This window comes from Gavia stellata, chromosome 30 (genome assembly GCF_030936135.1).
Source record: "Gavia stellata isolate bGavSte3 chromosome 30, bGavSte3.hap2, whole genome shotgun sequence".
NCBI classification, from domain to species: Eukaryota; Metazoa; Chordata; class Aves; order Gaviiformes; family Gaviidae; genus Gavia; species Gavia stellata.
The window spans coordinates 2496014-2518012 of NC_082623.1; the positions used below are offsets into that span (position 1 = coordinate 2496014).

At 61.2% G+C, this 21999-nt stretch overlaps 4 protein-coding genes across 4 annotated transcripts; all 4 read left to right on the forward strand.

The window, feature by feature from the left end:
• The first annotated feature begins 3329 nt into the window (after positions 1–3329).
• LOC104261540 (serine/threonine-protein kinase pim-1) lies at positions 3330–6111 on the forward strand. The gene is made up of 5 exons (XM_059831012.1): positions 3330–3782; positions 3866–3916; positions 4147–4513; positions 5175–5351; positions 5634–6111. The coding sequence occupies exons 1-5, from the start codon at positions 3330–3332 to the stop codon at positions 5738–5740; spliced, it is 1155 nt and encodes a 384-aa protein (XP_059686995.1). The 3' UTR covers positions 5741–6111.
• On the forward strand, positions 6059–7296 carry LOC132319698 (serine/threonine-protein kinase pim-1-like; the record flags this gene model as incomplete). Its single annotated transcript, XM_059831013.1, is given in 5 exon segments — positions 6059–6146; positions 6242–6348; positions 6440–6490; positions 6720–6832; positions 6834–7296. Coding segments are annotated over 5 exon segments (612 nt in total), but the record flags the coding sequence as incomplete, so codon positions are not given.
• Positions 7297–15606: 8310 nt separating this feature from the next.
• Positions 15607–18820, forward strand: LOC132319699 (serine/threonine-protein kinase pim-1-like). Its single transcript, XM_059831014.1, has 7 exons — positions 15607–15692; positions 16275–16417; positions 16625–16731; positions 16815–16865; positions 17096–17462; positions 18124–18300; positions 18583–18820. Exons 1-7 carry the CDS (start codon positions 15607–15609, stop codon positions 18687–18689), a joined length of 1038 nt encoding a protein of 345 aa, XP_059686997.1. The 3' UTR covers positions 18690–18820.
• Positions 18821–19004: 184 nt separating this feature from the next.
• On the forward strand, positions 19005–20245 carry LOC132319700 (serine/threonine-protein kinase pim-1-like; the record flags this gene model as incomplete). Its single annotated transcript, XM_059831016.1, is given in 5 exon segments — positions 19005–19095; positions 19191–19297; positions 19389–19439; positions 19670–19782; positions 19784–20245. Coding segments are annotated over 5 exon segments (615 nt in total), but the record flags the coding sequence as incomplete, so codon positions are not given.
• Positions 20246–21999: the final 1754 nt, after the last annotated feature.

Consider the following 21999-nt stretch of genomic DNA (forward strand, 5'->3'; position numbering starts at 1 on the left):
GCGGCTTTGCAGGTGTTTGGCTCAGTCCTGCAGTAGGTGGAAGTCTCCAGCATCCTCTGGCACCGTGATGTTCCAGCGGAGAAGGGCAGAAGTGGTGCGCAGGGCTGTCTTGAGCTCTGCGAAAGCTTTCGGGGAAAGCTTATCTGCTGGTGCCCTTCGTGGCCAGAAATCCGTATTGTACCAGCCACAGCAAAGGAGACAGGCGTATTTCTTAGCAATGGTGACTGAGCCCTCTGCTCCCCTTCGGAGACGGAAGAACTAAAGGAAGGGGAGGTAAAGCTGCCCGGCAGCTGCGAGGCTGCAGAATGGCAGCCCCCTTCCTGGCAGAAAAAGGCAGAGCTGATCTGAACTGCCTCCTTGTCTCTGTCTCGTGCTGTGTAGCAGTGAAGGTTGCCCCTTTTCTGTGAGGCTTCAGGTGGTGGACTTTGACGCCTGTAGCTTAAGGGTCAATGCAGAGGCTGCTGCTGAGCCTGAGAAAAGAACCAGGCTGGTCTGTCTGCTGGGAGCCATCGCAGCTGTAGCGGGAGCGTCCAGGAGCTCAGAGCGGCTCCGTCTCACCTCTGCCATGCCTCTTCCCAGGTCGCAAGACTTTTTTTGGGTGTTAATGTACCAGTTTTCTCTAGGGTGGAGGGAGGCAGAGCTGGAGGAATTATCCGTCTCTCCCCTTTGCCCTTCTGAGCTGGGAGGCCTGGCACCTGTCCGCGCTGCCGAGTCTTTACACGTAACCAAGTGTGTAGCCGGCGGGGTTTTTTGTTACTATTGTCCAGGGGAATTCAGAAGTGTTATTTTTTTAATGCGGTTTTCAAGAAAAACAATCCACTTGATGTGATGGAGATATGCCTTCATTGCGGGGTGGGAGGAGGGATGCTGCGAGCATTCCTTTCAGTGTTCCTCCCCACCACTGAAGGGATTGCAGAAAACACCACCTGTGCACCCGATCCCTCAATCAGTCTCCCCAGCGCCTTAAAGTCCTCCTTCATCCCTTTCACGCTTCTTTGCTCTGTCTCCTCGCTGCCAACCTGCAAAACTACCAGTGGGTAGTAATCGGTGGCCGTACCAGACTGGGGAGTTTCCTCGTGACCTCTCTCACCCGGGCCCCAGGGAGGCAGCAGACTTCCCCGTGGGTTGGGTCTGGCCGGCATATTGGGCCCTCTGTTCCCCTCAGGAGGGAATCACCTACAACAACCACCCTCCTTTTTGTCTTGGTAGAGGTGGTTGTGATGCGTGGGGCAGGCTGTCTCGCCCTAGGCAGCCCCGCAGATGGACTTTCGTCCATGTCCTCGTTAGCCTGGCCCTCAAGTTCCAGAGCCCCGTATCTGTTATGTAGGGGCAGCTGAGAAGGTGAGGGTGAGGGAGGCCGGGAGGGGATTCGCCTGCTGCCCCGAGCAGGGACCTTTTTCCATTCCCCTTCGCCTCCTAGGTCCCCTCCTTCTGCCTGGCGGCAAGAGGGTAAGGGGTCGTCGGCTTCTCGTGGAGCCTCCGTCCTCTGCCTTTGCCTCAGGGACGGTAGGGCATGGCTCCACCAGTCTATCTCCCTCTCGCACTCCCTGATACTCCTCAGCCTCTCCACCTCCTCCTTCAGCTCTGCCACCAGGCTGAGCAGATCGTTCACCTGGTCGCACCGCACACAGGCGTTGTCTCTCCGGTCCTCCGGCGCCAGCGACAGGCTCAGGCACTCCTGGCAGCCAGAGGCCTGGACAGCCACGTGCCTCCGTGTGCTTACCCGTCTCTCCCCTTTGCCCTTCTGAGCTGGGAGGTCTGGCAGCTGTCCGCGCTGCCGCGTCTTTCCATGTTTCCTTGCCACGTGCAAATCTCAGTTTGCAGCTGAGTTTTGGTTTTCTTCACGGGTGTCTTGGCTGGGGCTGGGGAGGGGGGAGCCGGCCCGGGCTGTCTGCGCTGCCGCGTCTTTACACGTAACCAAGTGTGTAGCCGGCGGGGTGTTTTTGTTACTATGGTCCAGGGGGATTCAGAAGTCCTATTTTTTTAACGCGTTTTTCAATAAAAGCGAAGCACTTGATGCGATGGAGACATGCCTTCATTGCGGGGCGGGAGGAGGGATGCTGCGAGCGCGCTGGGTGCTGGTGCCCACCCCGTGGCTCCCTTGGGGACCGCCGGTTCGTCTCCGCCCGAGACGAAGTCCACAGGGCCCCCCCAAAGGCTTGCCGAGCGGCGGTCACCAGGACCAGCCTGCCGCAAGCCCTGAGCTCCAGCAAAGCAGCAAAAGGGGGATTTTCGCGTGGCTGTGGGGAGGAAGAGGCGCTCCGGGACTCCCCCCCGCCCCGGCCGCGGGGATGCGGCGGCGACGGCCCCGAGGGCCCGATCCCGGGCTGGCGGCCGGGCCGGGCCGAGCGTCCCGTATCCCCGCGACGCCGCGCGGGTGGGTTCTATTCCCCCCCTCCGCGCGCTTAACGACCACCCGGGCGTTCTGTCCGAGCCCTGGCAACCGGGGGACGCGGTGGGACTCCCGCTGGGCACGGCCAGGCGAGCGGACGGCCGAGCGCAGCGGCGGACGCTAGCAGCGGCTCTCCACGTCCCTCTCCCCCTTCTTCTCGCCCCCCACGCCCCCCCAAGCCGCCGAGACGGATCCCCCAGCCCCCCCGGCGCCTCGGGCGCCTTCTCCTGCCCGCCACGGCGTGGCCCGCCGCGGCCTCGCCTCTGCGCGGCTCTCCCCCTATTGGCTGTGGCGGCGCTGGGCGGCCCGGCGCGGTTGGGCCTGGCGTGGCAGCGCCGCCCCTTGGCTCTCCCCGGCCCGCCCCCGGCCCCCGCTCCTCCCGGGGCCGGCTGGGGGCCGCCGCGCCAGACGGGAGCCCGGCAGCGCGCGGAGCAGCCGCGCCGCCGCCGCTGCCTCCCCGCCCCGCTGCCGCTGCCGCTGCCGCCAGGCTCCGGGCTGCCCCGCCCGAGCTTCGCCGCTCGGCAGCCCGACCGCCGGAACCGAGCCACCGGTGCCCGCTCCGGCGAGGGAGGGGCCGGCCCCGGCCCCGGCCCCGGCCCCGGCCCCGAAAGCGGGCGAGGGAGCCGGGGTGCTGCTCTCGCGACGGGACTCGCGGGCCCGTCTAGGTTCCGGGAGCGGCGGGGAGCTGCACAGCGCTCAGCTCCGACCCGGTAAGGGAGACGCGGCCCGGTTGGGTCGGGGGACGGTTCGGTCGGGGCCCAGTTCCGTTGGGGGACGGTTGGGGCCCGGTTCGGTAGGGGCCCGGTTCGGTTGGGGGACGGTCGGGGCCCGGTTCGGTCGGGGCCCGGTTCGGTCGGGGCCCAGTTCCGTTGGGGGACGGTTGGGGGCCCGGTTCGGTTGGGGGCCCGGTTCGGTTGGGGGACGGTTCCGTTGGGGGATGGTTGGGGTTCGGTTGGGGCCCGGTTCGGTCGGGGGACGGTTGGGAGACGGTTGGGGCCCGGTTCGGTCGGGGGACGATTGGGAGACGGTCGGGGCCCGGTTCGGTTGGGGGCCCGGTTCGGTTGGGGCCCGGTTGGGAGACGGTTGGGGCCCGGTTCGGTCGGGGCCCGGTTGGGAGACATTTGGGGGCCCGGTTCGGTTGGGGGCCCGGTTCGGCTGCGGGACCATTGGGGGACGGTTGGGGCCCCGGTTCGGTTGGGGCCCCGGTTCGGTTGGGGCCCCGGTTCGGTTGGGGGACGGTTGGGGCCCCGGGCGGAGCGCTGACGGCTGTGTCTCACCCACAGCAAAGGAGAAGGAGCCGCTGGAGCAGCTGTACGAGGTGGGCCCGCTGCTGGGGAGCGGTGGCTTCGGCTCGGTTTATTCCGGTATCCGCCTCTCCGACAGCACACCGGTAAGTGGCGGGGACAGCGGCGGAGGAGGGGGAGGCGGCGGTGCGGGCGGCGTGCTCAGCCCGCCGCTCCCCTTGGCTTGCAGGTGGCCATCAAGCACGTGGCACGGGAGCACATCTCCGAGTGGGGCGAGCTGGTGAGTGACCCGGGGGCACCGGGAGAAACCGGGGCATCCCGGGCGGGGATAAGGCGAGGCCCGGGAGGGCGGAAACCGGGGCACCGGGGGACGCGGAGCTTCCCCTTGGGCGGGGGGATGCCCCGGCACTGGTGGGGTCGGACAGGGGTGCGCTGGAGCATCCCAGGCAGGGGATACCGGACACACGGCGCAGCGTGAGCTGCACTGACAGTCTCATGGTTCCCCCGCAGCCCTGCGGCACCCGTGTGCCGATGGAGATCATGCTGATGGCCACGGTGGGCTCCGGCTGCAGCAACATCATCCAGCTGCTGGACTGGTTTGAGCTGCCAGACAGCTTCGTGCTGGTGCTGGAGCGTCCGGAGCTGTCGCAGGACCTCTTCGATTTCATCTCGGAGAGGGGGTCCTTGTCGGAGGAGCTGGCGCGAGGCCTTTTCCGGCAGGTGCTGGAGGCTGTGCGGCACTGCCACAGCTGCGGGGTCCTGCACCGTGACATCAAGGCTGAGAACATCATCCTTGACCTCGCCACCGGTGAGCTCAAGCTCATCGACTTCGGCTGCGGCACCTTCCTCAAGGACACGGTGTACACCCAGTTTAAAGGTGAGCCCACACCTGGGGGGATGCTCCCGGTACCGGGCATTGCACGGCCCAGCCTGGCTGGGCACCGGCGGTTCCCCCATTTGCTGGGGGTGTGTGTGTGGAATTACTGATTCCGCCAGCTGCCAAGTTGCTTTTTGGCGCAGGGCGGACGTTGTGAAATGGGAGCTGGCTCCAGAACCTGCCGACAGCCTCCGCCACCCACCCTGCCCCGGGCTGGGGCTGGGGGGAGCCAGCCCGACCAAAACAAACCCCCGTGGGGGTAGCAGAGGAGGGGGTTGCAAAGCCCGTGCGCCGGCCGGTTTGCTTTGCAGGCGCGGAAGGGCTTGGGCTGCTCCGCTGCCCTTGTTTCCCTTGGCTTTCTTGTTGGTTTTGGCCAAGGCTGGGGGGGGAAAGGCGTGGTTTTTCCCCACCCGTGGGTTTTCTTTGCATGTAAGGGTCGGGCCTTCCCCGGGCCCGTGCTGCCCTCTTCCGGCACCGGCGGCTTTTTTTTACACCCCAAAGTTTGTAAACAAGAGTCACGTGCTGGCGAGGGGGCGGCGGGTCACACCGTGTGTCCCCCCCGCCATCGCCATCGGTGCAGCCCCCGCATCCCCAGGGATGCTCGGGCAAGGATCCGGGAGCGGGCAGCATCCGCCTGACGAGTTGCGCCTGTATTCCGTAGGAACGCGGGTGTACAGTCCGCCGGAGTGGGTCCGCTACCGCCGCTACCACGGCCGTTCGGCGACGATCTGGTCCCTGGGCGTCCTGCTCTATGACATGGTCTGCGGGGACATCCCCTTCAAGCAGGACGAGGACATCATCCGGGGCCAGCTCTTCTTCCGGCGGCGGGTCTCTCTGGGTGGGTACCCGGCTTCGTGACGGGGGGGGATGACGGCTTTTGGGAGATGGCACCGGGCACACGACCATCCCACTCTGACGGCTATGGAGGAGGTTGATCTCCCACGGTGAGCTGGAGGAGGTGGCACATGTCCTGCTCTCCTCCAAAACGGATAGTCGATGATTGGGAGGTTTGGGTGCAAGCTCCGAGCACACCCAGCATGGCCGGGGCACTGCGGACGCTGGTACGAGGTGGCCAAGAGCCTTCTCCGACTGACCGGCGGTTTCTGGTTTCTCTCCCCAGAGTGCCAGCACCTCATCAGGTGGTGCCTGACCATGCGCCCTGCAGACAGGCCTTCGCTGGAAGACCTTTTCAACCACCCGTGGCTGCAGGGCATCCACCTGCCCTAGGAGAGTGCAGAGATCCAGCTGCCCAGATGGATCCAGGAGCCTGGCAAATAAAAGCTCCATGCGTCTCCTGGCTGTAAGAAGCAAAGACCACCAGGCTTCTTCCTCGTGACCGGAGCGCTGAGCGGGGATCATCAGATGGGAACACCTTCATCTTCTCCTGGAGCTGGCCTGGAGCCCCCATCTTCCAGGCGCTGGTGGCCACCACCTAACCCGCCTGTCCTGGACTCCCATCTGAACGACCCTGTCTCATCTGCTGCTTTGCCAGTAGACTTTTTTGGTTGGTTCTGTTTTGGGGGCTCCCAACCATCTTCCTGACCTGCTGATTTCGGGACCACGAAAATTAACTCGCTGGCCCATCTACGTTCTGGGACCGGCGGGGAACTGCACACCGCTAAACTACAACCAGGTAACGGAGACGCGGTCCGGTTTCGCATGGTCCGGTTCGGTTGGGGGATGGTTGGGGCCCCGGGCGGAGCGCTGACGGCCGCGTCTTGCCCGCAGCGAAGGAGAAGGAGCCGCTGGAGCAGCTGTACGAGGTGGGCCTGCTGCTGGGGAGCGGCGGCTTCGGCTCGGTTTACTCCGGTATCCGCCTCTCCGACAGCACACCGGTAAGTGGCGGGGACGGTGGCGGGGCGGCGGAGGAGGGGGAGGCGGCGGTGCGGGCGGCGTGCTCAGCCCGCTGCTCCCCTTGGCTTGCAGGTGGCCATCAAGCACGTGGCACGGGAGCGCATCTCCGAGTGGGGCGAGCTGGTGAGTGACCCGGGGCACCGGGAGAAACCGGGGCATCCCGGGCGGGGATAAGGCGAGGCCCGGGAGGGCAGAAACCGGGGCACCGGGGGACGCAGAGCTTCCCCTTGGGCGGGGGGATGCCCAGGCACCGGTAGGGTTGGGCAAGGGTGCGCTGGAGCATCCCAGGCAGGGGATACCGGACCCCCGGCGCAGTGTGAGCTGCACTGACAGTCTCATGGTCCCCCCGCAGCCCTGCGGCACCCGTGTGCCGATGGAGATCGTGCTGATGACCACGGTGGGCTCCGGCTGCAGCAACGTCATCCAGCTGCTGGAATGGTTTGAGCTGCCAGACAGCCTCGTGCTGGCACTGCCACAGCTGCGGGGTCCTGCACCGTGACATCAAGGATGAGAACATCATCCTCGACCTCGCCACCGGTGAGCTCAAGCTCTTCGACTTCAGCTGCGGCACCTTCCTCAAGGACACGGTCTACACCCAGTTTGACGGTGAGCCCACACCTTGGGGGATGCTCCCGGTACCGGGCATTGCACGGCCCAGCCTGGCTGGGCACCGGCTGTTCCCCCGTTTGCTGGGGGTGTGTGGGGGTGTGTGTAATTAATTATTTTGTTTGTTTGTTTTTGTTTTGGTTCTCCTTTGGTGGCACCCAACCATCTTCCTGAGCTTCTGATTTCGGGACGACGAGAGGATCGGAGACCTCACCACGAGAAGAGCTTCAACGGGGGGGAAAAGTGACTGTGGGGGGAGGGCAGGTACAGAAATGTTTTTTTTTTTTATGCTGTTGTCAATAAAACCAAACCACTTGATGTGATGGAGACATCCCTTCATTGCGGGGCGGGAGGAGGGATGCTGCGAGCGCGCTGGGTGCTGGTGACCACCCCATGGCTCCCTTGGGGACCGCCGGTTTGTCTCCACCCGAGACGAAGTCCAAAGGTCCCTCCCAGAGGCTTGCCGAGCGGTGTTAACCAGGACCAGCCTGCTGCAAGCACCGCGGGGAAGGCTGGATCTGGCCCTTGGCGGGCTGTTTCCAGTGCTGACTGCTCCTGGCAGGTCCCCTGGGAGAGATCAAAGGGGTGTGGAGCCCTTTTCCTTTCCATTCCTCCCCAGGCTGGTGCGGAGCATGTGCTGGGGATGGCAGTTGGATTTCAGTCCTTTCCCCCACCCTCCGGTGGGTTTTCTCTCTTTTTGGGGAGAGGAGCAGGATGTGGGCAGAGCAGAGGCAAGGAGCCATCTTCCCTTGCCAGGGCGGAGGGGTCACTCTCCTGTTTTTCTGGCTGTGTGTTTTCAAACCAAGTCTTTGATAAAGCCAATACACGAAGCCCGAGAAGATGATGTGTGAATTGCCGTGGAAAAGCGGGAGGGAAAGCTCCTCCAAGGAGGTTCTATCCCTCACGGTTGAGAGGGAACAAACCCTGCTTGTCGCACCCTGTAGCCCACAGGTTTTTTGACCTCTGGGTGGAAGGAGCGGTGTTGCCACCCTGGATGGACCAGCTCCTTTCTGGAGACTTTGCTAGTCCAACACAGCACCGCCTGACCAGGAGGGTAGTGCTCTCCCTGCAGCTGGGTACCTCAAAATGCTCTCTTTGTGCCAGCTCTTAAGTTTCCTTTCTCCGCTTCAGCTTTGGGATGGGAAAAGGAACGGACTCTTCTCTCTTGGCTTTCGTTCTCATTCAGAATCGAAAGCTGTCGGAGATCCTGGGCTCGCTGCCGCAGATCCTGGGCTCGCTGCCATGGTCTTGGGCTCGCTCTGCCCCCTGAAATGTCTCCCTGTCCCTCGAGAGCAGCTGATGGGGAGGGAAAGAGCAAGAGCAGGTTGGCTCAGGGCAAAGCACCCGGGTGCCAGGCCAGGCCCTGTGGCGAGGCGCCAGCGACAAGCCTGTGCCGCCCTCTGCCGTCAGCCCTGTCCTCCCCAAACAGGCCGGTTTTGCAGAAATACGCCTGCTTTTTAATTCTCCTGCCCTTTTTTGAGTGCTCCCGACCCTCCCGCCTCCTGAAAGGCTCTCCCCAAGTACTTGACAGGAGCCATGATCCCGCCGAGCCGGGACCTGTGTGTCCAGCCAAGCCAGGAGGCTGAGCTGGGGGGGATAATGATCCCTTTTCCCATGTCCCCAAGGCCCGAGACACCCCGAGGGACGCTCAGCTCCCCTCCTGCCGTCGCCCTTTGCAAACAGGGGAAACTGAGGCGCCTCCTGAGGAACTGACTCAGGTGAGGCACGGCCGTGCCGGCGGCCTGGCCGTGAGAGGCGGCTGCTGCTTCACCAGGGGCCATCGCACGTTTCTCCCAGGAGCGGGAGGTCGCCACGTCCCCACAGCCCAGGGAAGCCGCTAACAGCAGGACCCGTCCCGCTCTTCCCTCACCCGGCGCCATTGAGGCCCGGCGGCTGCCGGCCATGCCAGTGGCGGGGTTTCTCCTCAGGGCGTGAGAGGGATGGCAGCGCACCGGGGGCTGGCAGGGCCCCGTGTCGCCTGGGAAGTTTGTGGGTTTGGACATCTGTGCGGTTTTTTTCCAGTTTATCCCCGTTTACTCAGGGGGTGACCGACTGCGCCTCACGGCTTGCCCCGTAATGGCGGCTCCTCCCTCACCCCAGTTGTCCTTATGAGGGGACCCCCACGGCCCCGCCTCCGGCCCTGCAGCCCCCGCCTCCTCATGGGACGTCCCTCCCCCTCCCCCTCGCGATTGGCCGATCTGCCCCGCCTTGCCCGGAGCGGCCAATGGCGGCTGTCTCTGCGGCCGGAGGCAAGATGGCGCCGGCGGGGGCTGCGGGCGGGCGGCGGTGAGGCGGCCTGCGGGGGGCCGCCGCCTTCCTCCGCGCTCCGCCGCTGCGCCGCGGGGCCGGCCGGCCGGTGGGCTCGCTCGCTCGCTCGCTGGCTGGCCGGCCGGGCCCGCCACTCCGCTCCCCTCCCCTCCCCTCCGCCATGGCGGCCGAGAGCGGCAGGCAGTTCTGGAAGCGGAGCGCCAAGCTACCGGGCAGGTGAGCGCGGGCCCGGCCGGTAGCGGCCCCCCCTGCCCCCCGGGCAAGGGGTGCACGGGCCGCAGTCCCCCTCCTCAGCTGGGGGCTGTTGGGTAGGGGGGCTGGAGCAGCCCCTGTGCCTTGGGAAGGGGCTGTCGGGGCCTCCCCCCGGCTGTGGGGCTGGGGGCTGCGGGGTACCCCCCTGCAAGGGTGGGGGATACCAGGGGTCTCTACCTCGGCTGTGGGGCAGGGGAGCTGGCCGGGGAGCCCGGGGTTCCCCCCTGCAATAGGGGGGCTGCCAGGGGCCCCCCAGGCTGTGGGGCCGGGGAATTTTGCTGGCGGCAGTCCCCCTGTGGAAGGGACAAGGGTAGCTGCAGGCTTGGCCCCTCATCTGTAGGGCAGGGCAGGCCGTGTGGGGGCTGCGGGGCCCCCTGTGTGCATCCTGCGCCCCAGGGGCAGCAGGGTGGAGGGGGTGAGGGCCTTGGAGGCCCCCCCGGGGTGGCCTCGGAGCCAGGGCTGTACTGTCCTCCTTTCCACAGCTCTTAAGAAAGCTCTTCCCTTCCCGAAGCCTTTCGAGGTGTTGCCTTGGGCTCTCGGTGTGCCCCTCCCCTGCTTTGGTTCCTCTGGCTGGGCTGTCCCGGTTCCTGTCGAGGCACCCACGCTCACCCGGGGATGGGAGAAACAAGTGCAATGTCTGATTGGAGCCGTGTTTAGGAAGAAGCAGCTGGTGGTGATGAAGGAGGTGCTCCCTACAAGGCCCTGGGAGCAAGGCTTGCATGGGGAGAGGGTGCCCACCTCTCTGGGGAGGCTTTCACAAGTGCTGTTCCCATCTGGTGCTCCTCCCGTTTGCTCTCATTTGCCTTCTCTGAACCCTGCCCTTCCCCTCCTGGTGTGTGGACGCAGTCTGCAATGCTTAGTTGGCTTTAAATCCTGCTAGGCCAGTTAAATCTCCCTTCCTAATGTGCTTTCACTCAGTTGTTTGTCGTTGCGCCGGCTCCCTCAGGTTGGTGTGACAATCCAGGTGTGTGGCGAGCAAAGGGAAAGCAATGAGCACTACGTGTTCTTCCTCTTCTGCTCATGGGGGAAGCAAATGCTGTGCTGTCCCTGGGTCCTTTTGTCTCCCGATGGCTCCCATCTCTTACTCGGAGGTCACAGCCGTGCTTCCAGCCCGTGGTCTTAGACAGCATCTCTCTTGTGCAGTGGGTGACTTCGAGCTGCAGCTTGGAAAGCTCAAACCAGGTGAAGCGGTCTGGGAGGCAGCCGGTCCTGCCTAGACATTACACTCCAACGTCAAGTTTGTGGCCAAGTTCTCCCCTGCTCCTAACTGGCTGCTTGGCAACTATCCTGCTGTCCAGGAGCCTTGTTAGCACCTCTAAATACCCTGCATGCAGATCCTGTCCAGGGACGGTTCCTGACAGGTCTTGGGCAACGCAGCCACGAAAGGTGGAGGTGGGATGTGCTGCGTCCATGGTCAGTAGACGTGAAGCTCCCTTCTTTCTTTTTTGTCTGAGTTTTGAGAGATCTTCCCGTACAGATTCTTGGCTCTCTCCTTTCTTTGCCCTGACAAGCTGGCAGAGGGAGGCTTTGTAAAGCTTTGGAGATGGTGTTAGCTTCCTTTTCCATGAGACTTTGTGCATTTGGTCACTTAGTTGTATTAGCTTTGAGTCGGTGCTTTTTCCCTGTAGATTTAAGGTGGCAGAACTCGTAAATGTTGTTTCATGTTTCCAATACTCCCCCGTGGTTTTTGCATTGGGCATTTTCTCCCCAGTAATTTTCTAGGGATGCATTGGCAGGTTGGTCTAGCGTGTTCCCCTGCATGATGGGTTGTTTATTTCCCGCTCTTTAGAGAGATGGGCAGTCAGGCTCCGGGGTGGTGTGGTGTGTGTGTATTTAAATGCGGTTTTAAAAGGGAAGAAATAGTCTGCTAGGAATAAATATGTTCTGTGTCCGAAGTGGCACCGAGGTTTCCTGGCTATGCTTTCTGCTGCAGTGTCAATAACCCACACCCTGCGATGATCTCCTTGTGAGCGGTGTAACGCAGATACCACAGCTGTTGTACCAGACACAGAACATACGGGCAACAAGAAATACCTGTCCCAAAGAGCTTAAACTGAGACAGGACAGGGGACTCGTCCAGTCAGCTTGGGAGCGCAGCATCAGCTTAGGTCTCGGCTCCTGACTCAGTGGTGTGTTTGCTGAGTTGCTGAGAGTTAGTGCCTGCCCTGAGCATGCAAAAGTGAGGTGAAGACAGCTTCAGACAGGGAGTTAAGCTCGGAGAGAGCAGATTCATCTAGCCGAGCTGCATCAGGGAAAACCAGACAAGAGTGAGTAAATAAAGTTACTGAGCATCACTTGGTGGTACCACTGCCCTGCCTCAATTTTCTCAGCTGTCAAAGTAGGATGTGGTAATGCACCTTTGTGTGGAGCTGTAGGATCTGCTGGGAGTGAGCTACAGGGATGTGAGCTAAGGGAGCGGGATCAGACACTGCGGCACGAACTTGCTGTCTGGCAGCTGTGCGTGTGCTTGTGTATCTTCAAGTCAGCTGTTGCACCCCTCGGAGCATTTGCGCTCCTCCTGTCCAGCCTGTTACACCCTCAGTTAGTTACGCCTCCTGGTTCTACCCCTTAATTAACTCTTGGTTAATACTTTTCTTTCTTCATCTGAAAGTTACAGTTCTCTTTGAATTCACTAGGCATGCTCAGAGAGTAGGGGGCTTAATTGGGTTGGGGCTGTTCTAGCTAGGAGGTGTGTTTTTTAGTATTAAAATGAGATTATAATGAGACAAGTTAACTCTAGGGTACTATTTTGGCAGTCTGTTCTACTTTCTACGACTCGTCCTTGTGCTCATCATTCTTGCTAGTTAGCAGAGAGTCAGTGGAGACAGTCTTTATCTCTAATATGTCTAAGTACCAGGTGCAGTTGTTACCAAGTATCTTCTCCACAGTCTTCTTTCTTACTTTTAACCCTTGTTTCTCATGATGTCCTGTAACATTCCCCCCTTTTCTTTCCCTTAAGCAAATTCTTTGGCTTTTAAAAGTGGTTCGTTATGTTTCATCATTACTTTTAGTGTCCATACTTGCCCAATAATTTCCTTTAGTTTACACCAAAGGATAAGATTTACTATTGTTAATGTTGTCGTGGCGATTAGTAACACCAATATCGGGTGGGTCATTATGTTTAAGACTTTGGTAGCTGACGGGGAATAACCCCTAAACACATCCCACCCGTTGTGCTCTCCCTCTGACTTCACTCGTTCCACTCCTTGGTGTATTTCCTCTGTATCACGATGGACAGTAATGAAAGTCTTTTTTCCACTTTCTTGAACTTTGTTTTAACAACCTTTTTAAATTGTCCTGATGCAATAGTTTTCTTACTAGAGTGAGATTCATTCCAATAGGGGTGGGCTGTATATCCTGAATCAACGTATAATTAAACTGTGGCAATTGAGAAGTAGTAACAGGAGCCGTGTAGTTAAAATCACATCCTGTAAGACTAACCAAGTTGCAAATGCAAATATTGGAATGGTTGCTCATGTCCACCATTTGATCATCTACTTGTACAAAATCACATTGAGATCTCAGGCAAACACATCCCATACCCCTGTAAATGATGATGGTTCTTAGGGTCTCGTTGGGATGCACCTCCAAGTGACAAACATTTTGTTCAGTGTCAAGACAAATATCTTGCCCTTTGATGGTGTTTCCTTCACAAATAAATCCTTGCTGGTCTCGTAGGATACAGGCCTCGACATCAATAGTTTGCCACTTATTCCTGTTTGTCATAGCCCATACCCTGTGTCCGAGGGGATAAAGTACAGTTCCGTGGTAGTTTAATCCTAGTGCAACAATCGGGTATATGTTATACACTAAAGCTTTGTATAGTGTTAGTAGAAAAGCTGTAGCTGTGTTGTTAGGAGGGTCAAAGGTAAAATTAACCAAATGCCACCACGCTTGGAATCTCCTTTCAAATTCCGTTGCGTTATTCCAAATGACCTTTCGGATTTCTTTTGGTAGGATTCCGTCTTCACCTTCCCTAATGATTGTAGCTGCTATTGTCTGTAAGCATAATTGAGCTTGGATACAGCTGAGTGCTGTAGAAACATTAGTCTTGAGCCACGTCTAATGCCGTGGGATGCGGGGCCGTGCTGTGTACCGGGGGATGGCGAGGACTTGTTTTCCAGAGATGGTTTTTCAGGGTGGGGTGGCTGTGAAGAGTTACCCGAACGGAGGTAGTAACTCAGGATCCCTGTCTCGCGTCCAGGGCTTGTCAAATTAGTGATGAGCATTCAGCTAGTAGCTCCTCTCCGAGGTGATGCTCCCCATGTAGTGCCTGCAGCCCTTGGGCTCCCTGTCCCATTCCACAGGGAGCGGAGCCGAGGGACTGACATGTGGTGACTCCTGTCAGGCCACGTAGGAAGTAGTTGATTAAGCTGGGATTTGGCCCCGAGTCAAACCGTGTACCGTACCAGAGGCTGCTTCGCCGTAGCGTTGGCTACAAGCCTGAGAGAGAGTGTGGGGTTCAAACCCTCAGGTGTGTTGTGGAGGAGCCCCAGTGTTGCTGGCTGGAGTCTTTCCCTGTCCCGCAGGGCTCGGAAGTGTGAATTCCCAAACCTGGAAATGCCCCTTGATGGAGAAGAGAATGAATGTCAGTGTACGAGGCAGGGGGACTGAGACACGTGGTCACTCAGGGTGAATCGGTGGTGTAGAAAAGAGCAGACCTCAAATCCCAGCTCAGGCTGGAGAGAGCTTGAGAGTTTAAACAAGGCTTCTCTTTGCTCCTGCAAAGAACCAATCTTCAGCTGAATGTGGCACTTTGGATCTAAGGCTTTGAAGGCAGAAGGTTATTGAAGTTGCTTTTGGTCTGTATTCAGCTCCTGAGAGCAGGCAAGAAGTGTGACCCCGGTCTAGGCTGAGGAGGTGATTCGTGGGTGCTCTGGGGCTTTTTGCATTGTCTTCTTTTTTGTTTTATCCTCTTCCTGCAGCATTCAACCTGTCTATGGAGCACAGCATCCTCCACTGGATCCCCGGCTCACCAAGAAGTAAGTGTTTATCTCCCGGAGACACAGGCCACGCGGCTTTGCAGGTGTTTGGCTCAGTCCTGCAGTAGGTGGAAGTCTCCAGCATCCTCTGGCACCGTGATGTTCCAGCGGAGAAGGGCAGAAGTGGTGCGCAGTGCTGTCTTGAGCTCTGCGAAAGCTTTCGGGGAAAGCTTATCTGCTGGTGCCCTTCGTGGCCAGAAATCCGTATTGTACCAGCCACAGCAAAGGAGACAGGCGTATTTCTTAGCAATGGTGACTGAGCCCTCTGCTCCCCTTCGGAGGCGGAAGAATGAAAGGAAGGGGAGGTAAAGCTGCCTGGCAGCTGCGAGGCTGCAGAATGGCAGCCCCCTTCCTGGCAGAAAAAGGCAGAGCTGATCTGAACTGCCTCCTTGTCTCTGTCTCGTGCTGTGTAGCAGTGAAGGTTGCCCCTTTTCTGTGAGGCTTCAGGTGGTGGACTTTGACTCCTGTAGCTTACGGGTCAATGCAGAGGCTGCTGCTGAGCCTGAGAAAAGAACCAGGCTGGTCTGTCTGCTGGGAGCCATCGCAGCTGTAGCGGGAGCGTCCAGGAGCTCGGAGCGGCTCCGTCTCACCTCTGCCATGCCTCTTCCCAGGTCGCAAGACTTTTTTTGGGTGTTCATGTACCAGTTTTCTCTAGGGTGGAGGGAGGCAGAGCTGGAGGAATTACCCGTCTCTCCCCTTTGCCCTTCTGAGCTGGGAGGCCTGGCACCTGCCCGTGCTGCCGCGTCTTTACACGTAACCAAGTGTGTAGCCGGCGAGGTGTTTTTGTTACTATGGTCCAGGGGGATTCAGAATTCCTATTTTTTTAACGCGGTTTTCAATAAAAGCGAAGCACTTGATGTGATGGAGACATGCCTTCATTGCGGGGCGGGAGGAGGGATGCTGCGAGCGCGCTGGGTGCTGGTGCCCACCCCGTGGCTCCCTTGGGGACCGCCGGTTCGTCTCCGCCCGAGACGAAGTCCACAGGGCCCCCCCAAAGGCTTGCCGAGCGGCGGTCACCAGGACCAGCCTGCCGCAAGCCCTGAGCTCCAGCAAAGCAGCAAAAGGGGGATTTTCGCGTGGCTGTGGGGAGGAAGAGGCGCTCCGGGACTCCCCCCCGCCCCGGCCGCGGGGATGCGGCGGCGACGGCCCCGAGGGCCCGATCCCGGGCTGGCGGCCGGGCCGGGCCGAGCGTCCCGTATCCCCGCGACGCCGCGCGGGTGGGTTCTATTCCCCCCCTCCGCGCGCTTAACGACCACCCGGGCGTTCTGTCCGAGCCCTGGCAACCGGGGGACGCGGTGGGACTCCCGCTGGGCACGGCCAGGCGAGCGGACGGCCGAGCGCAGCGGCGGACGCTAGCAGCGGCTCTCCACGTCCCTCTCCCCCTTCTTCTCGCCCCCCACGCCCCCCCAAGCCGCCGAGACGGATCCCCCAGCCCCCCCGGCGCCTCGGGCGCCTTCTCCTGCCCGCCACGGCGTGGCCCGCCGCGGCCTCGCCTCTGCGCGGCTCTCCCCCTATTGGCTGTGGCGGCGCTGGGCGGCCCGGCGCGGTTGGGCCTGGCGTGGCAGCGCCGCCCCTTGGCTCTCCCCGGCCCGCCCCCGGCCCCCGCTCCTCCCGGGGCCGGCTGGGGGCCGCCGCGCCAGACGGGAGCCCGGCAGCGCGCGGAGCAGCCGCGCCGCCGCCGCTGCCTCCCCGCCCCGCTGCCGCTGCCGCTGCCGCCAGGCTCCGGGCTGCCCCGCCCGAGCTTCGCCGCTCGGCAGCCCGACCGCCGGAACCGAGCCACCGGTGCCCGCTCCGGCGAGGGAGGGGCCGGCCCCGGCCCCGGCCCCGGCCCCGGCCCCGAAAGCGGGCGAGGGAGCCGGGGTGCTGCTCTCGCGACGGGACTCGCGGGCCCGTCTAGGTTGCGGGAGCGGCGGGGAGCTGCACAGCGCTCAGCTCCGACCCGGTAAGGCAGACGGGGCCCGGTTCGGCTGGGGGACGGTTGGGGCCCGGTTCGGCTGGGGGACGGTTGGGGGCCCGGTTGGGGCCCCGGTTCGGTTGGGGGCAGGTTCGGTTGAGGGACGGTTGGAGCCCGGTTCGGTTGGGGCCCTGGTTCAGTTGGGGGACGGTTGGGGCCCCGGGCGGAGTGCTGACGGCCACGTCTTGCCCACAGCGAAGGAGAAGGAGCCGCTGGAGCAGCTGTACGAGGTGGGCCCGCTGCTGGGGAGCGGTGGCTTCGGCTCGGTTTACTCCGGTGTCCGCCTCTCCGACAGCACACCGGTAAGTGGTGGGGACAGTGGCGGAGGAGGGGGAGGCGGCGGTGCGGGCGGCGTGCTCAGCCCGCCGCTCCCCTTGGCTTGCAGGTGGCCATCAAGCACGTGGCACGGGAGCACATCTCCGAGTGGGGCGAGCTGGTGAGTGACCCGGGGGCACCGGGAGAAACCGGGGCATCCCGGGCGGGGATAAGGCGAGGCCCGGGAGGGCGGAAAACGGGGCACCGGGGGACGCGGAGCTTCCCCTTGGGCGGGGGGATGCCCCGGCACCAGTGGGGTCGGACAAAGGTGCACTGGAGCATCCCAGGCAGGGGATACCGGACACACGGCGCAGCGTGAGCTGCACTGACAGTCTCATGGTTCCCCCGCAGCCCTGCGGCACCCGTGTGCCGATGGAGATCGTGCTGATGACCACGGTGGGCTCCGGCTGCAGCAACGTCATCCAGCTGCTGGACTGTTTCGAGCTGCCAGACAGCTTCGTGCTGGTGCTGGAGCGTCCGGAGCTGTCGCAGGACCTCTTCGATTTCATCTCGGAGAGGGGGTCCTTGTCGGAGGAGCTGGCGCGAGGCCTTTTCCGGCAGGTGCTGGAGGCTGTGCGGCACTGCCACAGCTGCGGGGTCCTGCACCGCGACATCAAGGCTGAGAACATCATCCTTGACCTCGCCACCGGTGAGCTCAAGCTCATCGACTTCGGCTGCGGCACCTTCCTGAAGGACACGGTGTACACCCAGTTTAAAGGTGAGCCCACACCTGGGGGGATGCTCCCGGTACCGGGCATTGCATGGCCCAGCCTGGCTGGGCACCGGCGGTTCCCCCGTTTGCTGGGGGGGTGTGTGTGGAATTACTGATTCCGCCAGCTGCCAAGTTGCTTTTTGGCGCGGGGCGGATGTTGTGAAACGGGAGCTGGCTCCAGACCCTGCCAACAGCCTCCGCCACCCACCCTGCCCCGGGCTGGGGCTGGGGGGAGCCAGCCCGACCAAAACAAACCCCCGTGGGGGTAGCAGAGGAGGGGGTTGCAAAGCCCGTGCGCCGGCCGGTTTGCTTTGCAGGCATGGAAGGGCTTGGGCTGCTCCGCTGCCCTTGTTTCCCTTGGCTTTCTTGTTGGTTTTGGCCAAGGCTGGGGGGGGAAAGGCGTGGTTTTTCCCCACCCGTGGGTTTTCTTTGCATGTAAGGGTCGGGCCTTCCCCGGGCCCGTGCTGCCCTCTTCCGGCACCGGCGGCTTTTTTTTACACCCCAAAGTTTGTCAACAAGAGTCACGTGCTGGCGAGGGGGCGGCGGGTCACACCGTGTGTCCCCCCCGCCATCGCCATCGGTGCAGCCCCCGCATCCCCAGGGATGCTCGGGCAAGGATCCGGGAGCGGGCAGCATCCGCCTGACGAGTTGCGCCTGTATTCCGTAGGAACGCGGGTGTACAGTCCGCCGGAGTGGGTCCGCTACCGCCGCTACCACGGCCGTTCGGCGACGATCTGGTCCCTGGGCGTCCTGCTCTATGACATGGTCTGCGGGGACATCCCCTTCAAGCAGGACGAGGACATCATCCGGGGCCAGCTCTTCTTCCGGCGGCGGGTCTCTCTGGGTGGGTACCCGGCTTCGTGACGGGGGGGGATGACGGCTTTTGGGAGATGGCACCGGGCACACGACCATCCCACTCTGACGGCTATGGAGGAGGTTGATCTCCCACGGTTAGCTGGAGGAGGTGGCACATGTCCTGCTCTCCTCCAAAACGGATAGTCGATGATTGGGAGGTTTGGGTGCAAGCTCCGAGCACACCCAGCATGGCCGGGGCACTGCGGACGCTGGTACGAGGTGGCCAAGAGCCTTCTCCGACTGACCGGCGGTTTCTGGTTTCTCTCCCCAGAGTGCCAGCACCTCATCAGGTGGTGCCTGACCATGCGCCCTGCAGACAGGCCTTCGCTGGAAGACCTTTTCAACCACCCGTGGCTGCAGGGCATCCACCTGCCCTAGGAGAGTGCAGAGATCCAGCTGCCCAGATGGATCCAGGAGCCTGGCAAATAAAAGCTCCATGCGTCTCCTGGCTGTAAGAAGCAAAGACCACCAGGCTTCTTCCTCGTGACCGGAGCGCTGAGCGGGGATCATGAGATGGGAACACCTTCATCTTCTCCTGGAGCTGGCCTGGAGCCCCCATCTTCCAGGCGCTGGTGGCCACCACCTAACCCGCCTGTCCTGGACTCCCATCTGAACGACCCTGTCTCATCTGCTGCTTTGCCAGTAGATTTGGTTGGTTGGTTCTGTTTTGGGGGCTCCCAACCATCTTCCTGACCTGCTGATTTCGGGACCGCAAAAATTAACTCGCTGGCCCATCTACGTTCTGGGACCGGCGGGGAACTGCACACCGCTAAACTACAAGCAGGTAAGGGAGACGCGGCCCGGTTTCGCGTGGTCCGGTTCGGTTGGGGGATGGTTGGGGCCCTGGGCGGATCACTGACGGCTGTGTCTCGCCCGCAGCGAAGGAGAAGGAGCCGCTGGAGCAGCTGTACGAGGTGGGCCCGCTGCTGGGGAGCGGCGGCTTCGGCTCGGTTTACTCCGGTATCCGCCTCTACGACAGCACACCGGTAAGTGGTGGGGACGGCGGCGGAGCGGCGGAGGAGGGGGAGGCGGCGGTGCGGGCCGCGTGCTCAGCCCGCCGCTCCTCTTGGCTTGCAGGTGGCCATCAAGCACGTGGCACGGGAGCGCATCTCCGAGTGGGGCGAGCTGGTGAGTGACGCGGGGGCACCGGGAGAAACCGGGGCATCCCGGGCGGGGATAAGGCGAGGCCCGGGAGGGCGGAAACCGGGGCACCGGGGGACGCGGAGCTTCCCCTTGGGCGGGGGGATGCCCCGGCACCGGTGGGGTCGGACAGGGGTGCACTGGAGCATCCCAGGCAGGGGATACCGGACACACGGCGCAGCGTGAGCTGCACTGACAGTCTCATGGTCCCCCCGCAGCCCTGCGGCACCCGTGTGCCGATGGAGATCGTGCTGCTGACCACGGTGGGCTCCGGCTGCAGCAACGTCATCCAGCTGCTGGAATGGTTTGAGCTGCCAGACAGCTTCGTGCTGGCACTGCCACAGCTGCGGGGTCCTGCACCGTGACATCAAGGATGAGAACATGATCCTCGACCTCGCCACCGCTGATCTCAAGCTCTTCGACTTCGGCTGCGGCACCTTCCTCAAGGACACGGTCTACACCCAGTTTGACGGTGAGCCCACACCTGGGGGGATGCTCCCGGTACCGGGCATTGCACGGCCCAGCCTGGCTGGGCACCAGCTGTTCCCCCGTTTGCTGGGGGTGTGTGGGGGTGTGTGTAATTAATTATTTTGTTTGTTTGTTTTTGTTTTGGTTCTCCTTTGGTGGCACCCAACCATCTTCCTGAGCTTCTGATTTCGGGACGACGAGAGGATCGGAGACCTCACCACGAGAAGAGCTTCAACGGGGGGGAAAAGTGACTGTGGGGGGAGGGCGGTACAGAAATGTTATTTTTTTTTATGCTGTTGTCAATAAAACCAAACCACTTGATGTGATGGAGACATCCCTTCATTGCGGGGCGGGAGGAGGGATGCTGCGAGCGCGCTGGGTGCTGGTGACCACCCCATGGCTCCCTTGGGGACCGCCGGTTTGTCTCCACCCGAGACGAAGTCCAAAGGTCCCACCCAGAGGCTTGCCGAGCGGTGTTAACCAGGACCAGCCTGCCGCAAGCACCGCGGGGAAGGCTGGATCTGGCCCTTGGCGGGCTGTTTCCAGTGCTGACTGCTCCTGGCAGGTCCCCTGGGAGAGATCAAAGGGGTGTGGAGCCCTTTTCCTTTCCATTCCTCCCCAGGCTGGTGCGGAGCATGTGCTGGGGATGGCAGTTGGATTTCAGTCCTTTCCCCCACCCTCCGGTGGGTTTTCTCTCTTTTTGGGGAGAGGAGCAGGATGTGGGCAGAGCAGAGGCAAGGAGCCATCTTCCCTTGCCAGGGCGGAGGGGTCACTCTCCTGTTTTTCTGGCTGTGTGTTTTCAAACCAAGTCTTTGATAAAGCCAATACACGAAGCCCGAGAAGATGATGTGTGAATTGCCGTGGAAAAGCGGGAGGGAAAGCTCCTCCAAGGAGGTTCTATCCCTCACGGTTGAGAGGGAACAAACCCTGCTTGTCGCACCCTGTAGCCCACAGGTTTTTTGATCTCTGGGTGGAAGGAGCGGTGTTGCCACCCTGGATGGACCAGCTCCTTTCTGGAGACTTTGCTAGTCCAACACAGCACCGCCTGACCAGGAGGGTAGTGCTCTCCCTGCAGCTGGGTACCTCAAAATGCTCTATTTGTGCCAGCTCTTAAGTCTCCTTCCTCCGCTTCAGCTTTGGGATGGGAAAAGGAACGGACTCTTCTCTCTCGGCTTTCGTTCTCATTCAGAATCGAAAGCTGTCGGAGATCCTGGGCTCGCTGCCATGGTCTTGGGCTCGCTCTGCCCCCTGAAATGTCTCCCTGTACCTCGAGAGTACAGGTCTCGAGGTTGGTCTCGAGGTTGGTCTAGCGTGTTCCCCTGCACGATGGGTTGTTTATTTCCTGCTCTTTAGAGAGATGGGCAGTCAGGCTTCGGGGTGGTGTGGTGTGTGTGTATTTAAATGCGGTTTTAACAGGGAAGAAACAGTCTGCTAGGAATAAATATGTTCTGTGTCCGAAGTGGCACTGAGGTTTCCTGGCTATGCTTTCTGCTGCAGTGTCAATAACCCACACCCTGCGATGATCTCCTTGTGAGCGGTGTAACGCAGATACCACAGCTGTTGTACCAGACACAGAACATACGGGTAACAAGAAATACCTGTCCCAAAGAGCTTAAACTGAGACAGGACAGGGGACTCGTCCAGTCAGCTTGGGAGTGCAGCATCAGCTTAGGTCTCGGCTCCTGACTCAGTGGTGTGTTTGCTGAGTTGCTGAGAGTTAGTGCCTGCCCTGAGCATGCAAAAGTGAGGTGAAGACAGCTTCAGACAGGGAGTTAAGCTCGGAGAGAGCAGATTCATCTAGCCGAGCTGCATCAGGGAAAACCAGACAAGAGTGAGTAAATAAAGTTACTGAGCATCACTTGGTGGTACCACTGCCCTGCCTCAATTTTCTCAGCTGTCAAAGTAGGATGTGGTAATGCACCTTTGTGTGGAGCTGTAGGATCTGCTGGGAGTGAGCTACAGGGACGTGAGCTAAGGGAGCGGGATCAGACACTGCGGCACGAACTTGCTGTCTGGCAGCTGTGCGTGTGCTTGTGTATCTTCAAGTCAGCTGTTGCACCCCTCGGAGCATTTGCGCTCC

What these genes read in the sequence shown, in the direction of transcription:
- LOC104261540 (XM_059831012.1), top strand. Translation starts at nt 3,330, where the DNA reads ATGGTTGGGGTTCGGTTGGGGCCCGGTTCGGTCGGGGGACGGTTGGGA. An exon ending in GCCTCTCCGACAGCACACCG is followed by an intron (nt 3,783 to 3,865) that starts GTAAGTGGCGGG and finishes CTTGGCTTGCAG; the next exon opens with GTGGCCATCAAGCACGTGGC. An exon ending in TCTCCGAGTGGGGCGAGCTG is followed by an intron (nt 3,917 to 4,146) that starts GTGAGTGACCCG and finishes GTTCCCCCGCAG; the next exon opens with CCCTGCGGCACCCGTGTGCC.
- LOC132319699 (XM_059831014.1), top strand. Translation starts at nt 15,607, where the DNA reads ATGCGGCGGCGACGGCCCCGAGGGCCCGATCCCGGGCTGGCGGCCGGG. An exon ending in ATCCCCGCGACGCCGCGCGG is followed by an intron (nt 15,693 to 16,274) that starts GTGGGTTCTATT and finishes CGCTCCGGCGAG; the next exon opens with GGAGGGGCCGGCCCCGGCCC. An exon ending in GCCTCTCCGACAGCACACCG is followed by an intron (nt 16,732 to 16,814) that starts GTAAGTGGTGGG and finishes CTTGGCTTGCAG; the next exon opens with GTGGCCATCAAGCACGTGGC.